The 10,269-nt window shown below is 60.2% G+C and overlaps 1 protein-coding gene across 1 annotated transcript; it reads right to left on the reverse strand.

Annotated features, from left to right (window-relative positions):
• Positions 1-3,966: 3,966 nt before the first annotated feature.
• CCDC194 (coiled-coil domain containing 194) lies at positions 3,967-9,805 on the reverse strand. The gene is made up of 4 exons (XM_060182409.1): positions 9,077-9,805; positions 6,406-6,502; positions 5,697-5,829; positions 3,967-4,100 (listed from the first exon to the last, which is right to left on the reverse strand). Exons 1-4 carry the CDS (start codon positions 9,422-9,424, stop codon positions 3,983-3,985), a joined length of 696 nt encoding a protein of 231 aa, XP_060038392.1. The 5' UTR covers positions 9,425-9,805; the 3' UTR covers positions 3,967-3,982.
• Between the last annotated feature and the right edge of the window lie 464 nt (positions 9,806-10,269).

Genomic DNA, 10,269 nt, shown 5'->3' on the forward strand with positions numbered 1-10,269 from the left:
CAGAGGTGGCGAGGGGCAGAGGGACCCCACCATGGCCGCCCTCCGCTCTGCTGCCCAGCGCCGTGGGGTCCCCGCGGCCACTCAGCCCCGGGCCTCGGGTGCGGCTCCGGCCGGGCGACGGCGGCCCCTGGCGGCCGCGGCGGGTAGAGCAGCCCGGGTCGCTCCCCTGGGCCTGGGGCTGCGGGGCCCTGGCGGGTGGGGTCTCCCCAAAGTGGGGGGTCGCCAGCCAGTCCGATGGAAGGGGGGTCCGGTGCCAAGAGCTGCCACCCCAGCTGTGTGCCGACACCTCTTCCAGGTGCATGGCGGAGCGAGTCCAAGGGTAACTCAGGGGCGAGATTCTATTTTATTTTATCCCTAAAAAAAAAAAAAAGATTTTTATTATTTATATATTTATTTTCCTTTTTGTTGCCGTTGGTTTTTTTTTTAATTGTTGCTGTAGTTGTTATTGTTGTTGTCATTATTATTGTTGTTGTTGATGATGTCGTCGTTGTTGGCTAGGACAGAGAGACATAGAGAGAGGAGGGGAAGACAGAGGGGGAGAGAAAGACAGACACCTGCAGACCTGCTTCACCACCGGGGAAGCGACGCCCATGCAGGTGGGGAGCCGGGGGCTCGAACCGGGATCCTCACGCCGGTCCTTGCACTTTGTGCCACATGTGCTTAACCCACTGTGCTACTACCCAGCCCTCTAAAAATATTTTATTATTTATTTTATGTTAGAGAGAGAGAGAGACTAGAGCCCTGCTGAGCTCTGGCTGCTGGTGGTGCTGGGGATTGAACCTGAGACCTCAGAGCCTCAGGCAGGAGGGTCTGTTTGCAGAACCATCCTGCTGTCTCCTTAAGATCTATTGATGAAGGGAGTCGGGTGGTAGCACAGCGGGTTAAGCGCAGGTGGTGCAAAGCACAAGAATCGGTGTAAGGATCCCGGTTCGAGCCCCCGGCTCCCCACCTGCAGGGGAGTCGCTTCCCAGGCGGTGAAGCAGGTCTGCAGGTGTCTGTCTTTCTCTCCCCGTCTCTGTCTTCCCCTCCTCTCTCCATGTCTCTCTGTCCTATCCAACAACAATGATGACATCAATAACCACAACAATAAAACAACAAGGGCAACAAAAGGGAATAAATAAATAAATATTAAAAAAAGACCTACTGATGAGAGACAGACAGACACCATGAGAGTCTCTCTGGCACATGCGGTGCTGGGAGTCAAACTCAGGACCTCAGGCCTGGGAATCCAGCTCTCTCCTTCCTGGGCTGCATGGAGTCCTCAGCTTCTCCGTTTCTGTGTTGGACTATCTGAGAGAGAGAGCACCAGGACGGCCCCTTGGCACCGGCAGCCTGGGGCTCGAATCCTGGGTTCAGCTTGCTCAGCAGTTTCCTATTTCCTCCCTGGCCACTGGTCTGGGGGTGTTTTTTTTTTTTTAATAATAATAATAAAAATGTCAGTCTGATAAAAAGCAGAAGAGTGACAGAGGAGTGTCCGGGTTCAGGGAGATGAAGGGGCGGCTGTCAGGGATGTGTGAGGCCGGAAGTTCCTGGCAGGCAGGATGGAGGGGCCGGGAGATTAGATAGCAGCTCTTAACAGATGCTGAGGAAGGCCGGAGGTGTCCTTGGGTGGAGGAAACACTTGTGGGGCATGTCAGGGCTGCGAGAGGGAGGGAGAGACAAAGAGACACAGAGAGAGAGAGACTAGAGAGAGAGAGAGACACCAGAAAGCTCTGGCTGATGGTGGTGCTGGGGATGGAACCCGGGACCTCGGAGCCTCAGGCAGGAGAGTCTCTTTGCAGAACTATTATTATTATTACTATTGTTATTATTTCCCCAGAGCCCTGCTCAGCTCTGGCTGCTTGGTGGTGCTGGGGATGGAACCTGGGGCCTCAGAGCCTCAGGCAGCAGAATATCTTACAGAACCATCATGCTCTCTCCTCAGCCCTAAACTTAATTATCTTTATTGATTTATTTATCATTGGACGGAGACAGAGAGTGAACTTGAAAGGGCGGGGGAGATAGGGAGACACCTGCGACCTTGCTTCACCACTTGTGAAGATGGGGACTGGGAGCTTGAACCCGGGTCCTTCTGCACTGTAGTGTGGGCACTTAACCAGGTGGACCACCGCCTGGCCCCGTATTTATTTTAATGAGTGAGATCAGAGCCCTGCTCAGCTCTGGCTGCTGGTGGTGCTGGGGACTGAGCCCTGCATCTTGGTGCCTCAGAGATGAGAAGCCTTTGCACTGTGCTGTCTCCCTCAGCCTGAAAGATAGTTCACACACACACACACACACACACACGTTCCCTTTTGTTGCCCTCATTTTTATTGTTGTTGTAGTTATTGTTATTGATGTTGTTGTTGTTGGATAGGACAGAGAGAAATGGAGAGAGGAGGGGAAGACAGAGAGGGGGAGAGAAAGACAGACACCTGCAGACCTGCTTCACCGCCTGGGAAGCAACTCCCCTACAGGTGGGGAGCCGGGGGCTCGAACCGGGATCCTTATGCCAGACCTGTGCTTTGTGCCACCTGCGCTTAACCCGCTGAGCTACCACCTGACTCCCCTGATATTCCTTATTTGGGCATCCTTTGTGCTCACGGTCCGAATCTCACTGTGACCTTGAAGTCCTGGCAGCTATCAAGGCCAGAGCCAGGAATAAAGGTGGGAGAGCTAGCGGGCTGGGTAGGGCGCCTGCCTGCCTGCCTGCCTGCCTTGCTGGACCCAGACACCATATGGGAGGCCCCAAGGCACTGGAGGAAGCACTGGCACTGTGATTTTTCTCTTTCTTTCCCTCCCTGTGAGTCTGTATTTAAGTGGGAAAAAAAATTCCTGAGTGGAGAGAGAGACAGAGAGAGAGAGAGAGGAGGCAGTGGCGTCGCGAGCGATGGCTAGGATTTCTCTGACTTTTGACAATGCTTCCATGATTCAACGTGGAGATTCTCCCCTGTGGGAAGGGAGGAATAATAAAACGGGGTGGAGGGAGGGACTGGGGACACAGCACAACAGTCACTGCACCGTTATCTTGTGCCTGAGGCCCTGCGGTCCCGGGTTCCATTCCCAGCACCACCATCAGCCAGAGCTCAGCAGGGCTCTGGTCTCCTTTCTGTCTCTCTGACTCTCAAGAAATAATAACGGAAGCCAGGAAGTGGCTCACCTGGTAAATTGCACTGTGACCATGCTTGAGGTCCTCGGTTCGAGCCCCAGCACCACATAGGAACACCATAACAGCACCGGGGGAAGCTCTATGGATGGTGGAGCAGGGCTGTGGGGTTTCTCTTTGTCTCTCTTAAGAAAGAAAGAAAGAAAGAAAGAAAGAAAGAAAGAAAGAAAGACTCCTAAGTCTTTAAAAGTCCGCGTTATTGGGAGTTGGTTGGTAGCGCAGCGGGTTAAGCGCACGTGGTGCAAAGCGCAAGGACCGGCATCAGGATCCCAGTTCGAGCCCCCGGCTCCCCACCTGCAGGGGAGTCGCTTCCCAGGCGGTGAAGCAGGTCTGCAGGTGTCTGTCTTTCTCTCCCCCTCTCTGTCTTCCCCTCCTCTCTCCATGTCTCTCTGTTCTACCCAACAACAACGACAACAATAAAACAAGGGCAACAACAAAAGGGAATAAATAAATATTTCACTTTTTTTTTAAAAGAGAGAAATGGAGAGAGGAGGGGAAGACAGACAGGGGGGAGAGAAAGACAGACACCCAGATCCTTACACCCATCCTTGCGCTTTGCACCACGTGCGCTTAACCCGCTGCGCCACCGCCCAACTCCCATAAATAAATAAATATTAATACAAAGAAAAGAAAAGTCCGCGCTATTGGATTATTTTATTTTTATTTCGGAGAGTCCTGCCCGCCTGCAGGGAGAGCGGTGTGTCCCCCCCACTCCCCGTCGGTGTTGGGGGCAAGGTCCCCGGGGCTCTGGGCAGGTGAACAGAGTCGCGCCAGAGGCTCAGGGAGGCCCCGCGGGTCTCTGCACCGCCGGGTGACCGGGCGGCTCGCTCTCCGGGCCGCTCAGCTCCGCGCCCGCGCCGGCCGCCGGCAGCCCCCCGCGTGTCTGGCCGCGTGTCCGGCGCGGGACCCCGAGCGGGGCCGGGGCCGCGGGGCTGTGCGCGGGGCTCCCAGGGCGGACCTGCGGGCGCGGGGCGGGAGAGCACGTGGCTTGATGGCGGCACAGCCACCCGGAGACCCAGGCTACTCCCTCCACGCCCCGACTTCTCTAACCTTCTCCCCTTGCCGTTCCACCTTCGTGGCCCCATCTGTGCTCCTGCCCAGGGCCCCCACTTTCCTTCCACCCTCATGCACGCCCAGTCCTTCCATGGACCCCCATGTGCACCCCACCCCAGGGCCCCAGCTTCTCTCTGCACACCTCTCTCGCACTCCCGTCCTCCTCACCCGGCTCTCCGCATGCACCCCACCCCAGGGCCCCAGCTTCTCTCTGCACACCTCTCTCGCACTCCCCGTCCTCCTCACCCGGCTCTCCGCATGCACCCCACCCCAGGGCCCCAGCTTCTCTCTGCACACCTCTCTCGCACTCTCCGTCCTCCTCACCCGGCTCTCCGCATGCACCCCACCCCAGGGCCCCCCAGCTTCTCTCTGCACACCTCTCTCGCACTCCCCGTCCTCCTCACCCGGCTCTCCGCATGCACCCCACCCCAGGGCCCCCCAGCTTCTCTCTGCACACCTCTCTCGCACTCTCCGTCCTCCTCACCCGGCTCTCCGCATGCACCCCACCCCAGGGGCCCCCCAGCTTCTCTCTGCACACCTCTCTCGCACTCCCCGTCCTCCTCACCCGGCTCTCCGCATGCACCCCACCCCAGGGCCCCCCAGCTTCTCTCTGCACACCTCTCTCGCACTCCCTGTCCTCCTCACCCGGCTCTCCGCATGCACCCCACCCCAGGGCCCCAGCTTCTCTCTGCACACCTCTCTCGCACTCCCCATCCTCCTCACCCGGCTCTCCGCATGCACCCCACCCCAGGGCCCCCCAGCTTCTCTCTGCACACCTCTCTCGCACTCCCCGTCCTCCTCACCCGGCTCTCCGCATGCACCCCACCCCAGGGCCCCCCAGCTTCTCTCTGCACACCTCTCTCGCACTCCCCGTCCTCCTCACCCGGCTCTCCGCATGCACCCCACCCCAGGGCCCCCCAGCTTCTCTCTGCACACCTCTCTCGCACTCCCCGTCCTCCTCACGGGGCTCTCCGCATGCACCCCACCCCAGGGGCCCCCCAGCTTCTCTCTGCACACCTCTCTCGCACTCCCCGTCCTCCTCACCCGGCTCTCCGCATGCACCCCACCCCAGGGCCCCCCAGCTTCTCTCTGCACACCTCTCTCGCACTCCCCGTCCTCCTCACCCGGCTCTCCGCATGCACCCCACCCCAGGGGCCCCCCAGCTTCTCTCTGCACACCTCTCTCGCACTCCCCGTCCTCCTCACCCGGCTCTCCGCATGCACCCCACCCCAGGGGCCCCCCAGCTTCTCTCTGCACACCTCTCTCGCACTCCCCGTCCTCCTCACCCGGCTCTCCGCATGCACCCCACCCCAGGGCCCCCAGAACCCCCCCCAACAAGCAGAAGCTCCAATTCCAGTGTCCCCCACCTTGTCCCTTCAAGGCCCCGCCCACCAGCCCCGCCCCTTCCCCATCACCACGCCTCCAGGAGATGATTGGCCGGCAGGACTGCTTCCTGCGCAGGGATTGGTCAGACGTCCTCCAGGGCCCGCCCCTCACTCACACGCGCTCGCGGAGCTCCGCCTCCCGGGCTGCGCAGGCTTCGCCCTCAGCCTCTGCCACGCGTGCGCGTTGCTGCGCGTCTTCCAGCCGCCGCGCAGACTCCGTGGCCTCCGCTTCCCAGCGCTCCAGGGCTTCTGCGGACGCGGGGGGCGTGGCTTACGTGCTGTGTCATTTGCATGCTTTGTTGTCATTGGACAAAGTTTGCGTGGGGGGGCGGGGTGTGTGTGAGGTTGTGGAGTGGGTAAAGCGCTGGACTTTCAAGCAGGAGGTCACAAGTTCGATGCTCTGGTTCGCACATTGTTTTCTCTCTTAACTTTTTTTATATTTATTTTATTTATTTATTCCCTTTTGTTGCCCTTGTTTTATTGTTGTAGTTATTATTGTTGTTGTCGTTGTTGGATAGGACAGAGAGAAATGGAGAGAGGAGGGGAAGACAGAGAGGGGGAGAGAAAGACAGACACCTGCAGACCTGCTTCACCGCCTGGGAAGCGACTCCCCTGCAGGTGGGGAGCCGGGGGCTCGAACCGGGATCCTTACTCCAGTCCTTGCGCTTTGCGCCACCTGCGCTTAACCCGCTGCACTACAGCCCGACTCCCTCTCTCGTAACTTTTGCAGGTGACAGTTGCACCTGCGCACATCACATGTGCCTCCGGGACTCTTGCAGGCGCTCCACCTCCAGCTATCGCCCCCGTCGCCGTTCCCCAGCCTACCTGTCAATGCCCCGTTCTCAGCCCCCATCTGGGTCCCCTGTGCCTTGGCCTCTTTCATCTCGGTCTCCAGGGCCAGCAGCTGGGTCTGCAGCAGGTTCTGCGGAGGGAGGGCGAGGGGGGAGAAGCAGGAACAGGCCACCCTTCTCCCTGCCCGGGGTGGGGTGGGGGGACCTGGCCTCTGGGCCTCCTTCCCAAGGCCCTGGGACTCCAAACCGCAGAAGGGGCGCTGACATCTGGGGCAGGTGACAGCCCGGCCTTTACCCCCCCACACACACCCAGAGTCGGGGGGGGGGGGGGGCACTGAGCCGCGCCTGGGCTGGGGAGGGCCAGAGTGCAGCTGCGGGGTTGGGGGAAGGGAGGCCTGGCAGGTGCCGCCCCCACAGACCAACTATAGCCTCCTAATTACAGGTGATAGAAATGTCTCTCCAGAAATAGGCCTGGGGGGCACAGGGTCTCCCCAGGCCGGCTCAGGGGCCCAGCTGGCCTGGCGAATGAGGACAGAGTGGGGATGGGGGTTGTCTTGTCTCTTCTTCTTATTATTATTTTATTGTTAATTCCTTTTTTTTTAAATATTTATTTTATTTATTTATTCCCTTTTGTTGCCCTTGTTGCTTTATTGTTGTAGTTATTATTGCTGTTATTGATGTCGTCATTGTTGGACAGGACAGAGAGAAACGGAGAGAGGAAGGGAAGACAGAGAGGGGGAGAGACAGACAGACACCTGCAGACCTGCTTCACCGCCTGGGAAGCGACTCCCCTGCAGGTGGGGAGCCAGGGTTCGAACCGCGATCCTTATGCCGGTCCTTGTGCTTTGTGCCACCTGCGCTTAACCCGCTGCGCTACAGCCCGACTCCCTCCTTTTTTTTTTTTTTTTTTTTTTTACCAGAGCACTGCTCAGCTCTGGCTTATGGTGGTGCGGGGGGTTGAACCTGGGACTTTGGAGCCTCAGGCACAAGAGTCTCTTTGCATAACCATTATGCTATCTACCCCCCACCCTATTTATTCCCTTTTGTTGCCCTTGTTATTTTATTGTTGTAGTTATCATTGTTGTTATTGATGTTGTCATTATTGGCTAGGACAGAGAGACATGGAGAGAGGAGGGGAAGACAGAGAGGGGGAGAGAAAGACAGACACCTGCAGACCTGCTTCACCGCCTGGGAAGCGACTCCCCTGCAGGTGGGGAGCTGGGGGCTCGAACCGGGATCCTTAGGTTGGTGTGTGTGCTTTGCATCACCTGCGCTTAACCCGCTGCGCTACCGCCCGGCCCCCTAATATTACCTTTATTTATTGAAGAGACAGCTGGTATTGACAGGGAGACATAGAGAGACAGGACGACACCCACAGCCCTGCTCCACCACTTCCTCGCTGCACGTGGGAACTGGGGGCTCGAACCCGGGCCCTGGGGCACTGTGATGTGGGCGCTTAACCGGGTGTGCCACTGCCAGGCGTCTCTTATTTTCTTTTATTTGCTTCATAGGAGAGAAACCTGGGGGCTGGGAGACAGCTCACCCAGATGAGCGCACATTGTGCTGTGCGTGAGGACCTGGTTGGAGCCCCGGCTCCACTTGGGAGGTCGCATGGCACCGGGGACAGCTTTGGCGCCCAGGTCTCGGTCTCTCTCTCTCTCTGAATGAAAACGCCGCCTGGAGGGTCCAGGAGTGTGCACCCTTGGCCATGCGCAAGGACCGGGGTTCGAATCCCAGGCTCCACATGGAGGCACCAAGCACAGAGGCAGCTTCACCAGCCGTGGAGAGGTGCTGTGGGCTGTCTCCTTCTGTCTGTCTCTCCCTCTCTGTATCTCTCTTTTTATTATCTTTCTATGATAGAGAGGAGACACAGAGAGAGAGAGAGAGAGACACCTGCAGCCCTGCTCCACCACTCCCGAAGCTACCAGCACCCCCAGCTGGCCCCCATCACCTCAACCCCCAGCCCCCAGCTGCCCCCAGCCTCCCAGCTGACCCCCAGCCTCCCAGCTGACCCCCAGCTCCCAGCTGACCCCCAGCCCCCCAGCTGACCCCCAGCCTCCCAGCTGACCCCAGCCCCCCAGCTGACCTCCAGCCTCCCAGCTGACCCCAGCCCCCAGCTGACCCCCAGCTCCCAGCTGACCCCCAGCCCCCCAGCTGACCCCCAGCCTCCCAGCTGACCCCAGCCCCCCAGCTGACCTCCAGCCTCCCAGCTGACCCCAGCCCCCAGCTGACCCCCAGCTCCCAGCTGACCCCCAGCCCCCCAGCTGACCCCCAGCCTCCCAGCTGACCCCCAGCCTCCCAGCTGACCCCCAGCCCCCCAGCTGACCCCCAGCCTCCCAGCTGACCCCAGCCCCCAGCTGACCCCCAGCTCCCAGCTGACCCCCAGCCCCCCAGCTGACCCCCAGCCTCCCAGCTGACCCCAGCCCCCAGCTGACCCCCAGCCCCCAGCTGACCCCCAGGCCCCCAGCTGACCCCCAGCACCTCAACCCCCAGCCCCCAGCTGACCCCTAGCCCCCCAGCTGACCCCCAGCCTCCCAGCTGACCCCAAGCCCCCCAGATGACCCCCAGCCCCCCAGCTGACCCCCAGCCCACAGCTGACCCTTAGCTCCCCAGCTGACCCCAAGCCCCCAGTTGACTCCCAGCCCCCCCAGCTGACCTCCAGCCCCCAGCCGACCCCCAGCCCCCCAGCTGGCCCCCGCCCCTACCTGTCGGGCCTGGCAGGCCCCGTGCGCCTCCTCCGCCTTGTCGAGCCGCCCCCGCAGCCGCGCCCCCCGCCGCTCCAGCTCCTCCAGGCGCCGCCGCAAGTCCTGCAGGTCGGGGCCCCGGTCCGGGGTGGGGGGCGCGGTGGCGTTGGGCCCCGGGGGCGGTTCGGGGCAGGGGGCTCTCCGCGATGCGGCGGCCGCCAGGTTCCAGGCCAGCAGCGCCGCCCCCGCCGAGAAGGCCGCCAGGACCACCCCCGCCGCGCACAGCGCCAGCGCCCGGCCCGCGCACCCCAACTCCGGCCCGGACCCCGAGTCCTGCCCGGGCCCCCGCCCCGGCGCCCGCTCGTCCATGCCGTCCCGCAGCTCGGCCCAGACGGCCGCGGCCGGCTAATGGACACCTTTGGGTCCCGGCAGCACCCACAGGTCCGCCCCCTCGGGCCGCGCCCCCCCCCCGTCCAGGGTGGGGCTTCCCGACATGGGGGGCGTCCTGGGGCCCTGCCCGGCCTGGGTGGCAAGCTAACCCCGGAGCCTCAGCCTCTTACCCCGCTGACCCGAGATGTGGGGGGCTTTGGGGGGAGAGGACTAGGGCTGTTTCTCCTTCTTTCTGCTTGTGGAGGTGGGAGGCGAGGAGGGCGCCCCGCTCCCAGACGTCGGCCCGGCCGGCCGGGGTGCCCGGCTCTCTGGCCCTGGTGCGCCCAGCCTCCCCGGAGAAGTTGGGGGAGGGAGTCGGGCGGGGGCGCAGGGGTGAAGCGCAGGTGGCGCAAAGCACAAGGACCGGCATAAGGATCCCGGTTCGAGCCCCCGGCTCCCCACCTGCAGGGGAGTCGCCTCACAGGCGGTGAAGCAGGTCTGCAGGTGTCTGTCTTTCTCTCCCCCTGTCTGTCTTCCCCTCCTCTCTCCATGTCTCTCTGTCCTAGCCAACAACAACAACAACAATAACAACAACAATAAAAATAACAAGGGCAAGAAGAAGGAAAATAAGTCAATAAAAAAAAGAAGTGACACAGTCTATTAAAAAATAATAATATAAAAAGAAAAAAAATAATAATAAAGGCTGGTCCGAAGGTAGTGGGTTATCAGAAAAACTATTAACGTTAGTGTCACTAAAGTTGGTAAACAACCCCCCCACTGCTGGATTTGACTGGCTTAAAAAATAATAATAATAATAATAATAATAAAAGAAGTTGGGGGACCGA

The sequence above is a fragment of the Erinaceus europaeus genome, chromosome 23 (assembly GCF_950295315.1).
Source record: "Erinaceus europaeus chromosome 23, mEriEur2.1, whole genome shotgun sequence".
Taxonomy (NCBI): Eukaryota; Metazoa; Chordata; class Mammalia; order Eulipotyphla; family Erinaceidae; genus Erinaceus; species Erinaceus europaeus.

Bases quoted from the DNA above. Each gene is read 5' to 3' on its own strand.
- CCDC194 (XM_060182409.1), bottom strand. From the start codon at position 9,424: ATGGACGAGCGGGCGCCGGGGCGGGGGCCCGGGCAGGACTCGGGGTCC. The intron at 6,503-9,076 runs GTAGGGGCGGGG...CTCCCTCCGCAG, and splicing joins GGGCCTGCCAGGCCCGACAG to AACCTGCTGCAGACCCAGCT. The intron at 4,101-5,696 runs GTGAGTGAGGGG...CCGCGCCCGCAG, and splicing joins GCGGAGCTCCGCGAGCGCGT to GTCCGCCCTGGGAGCCCCGC.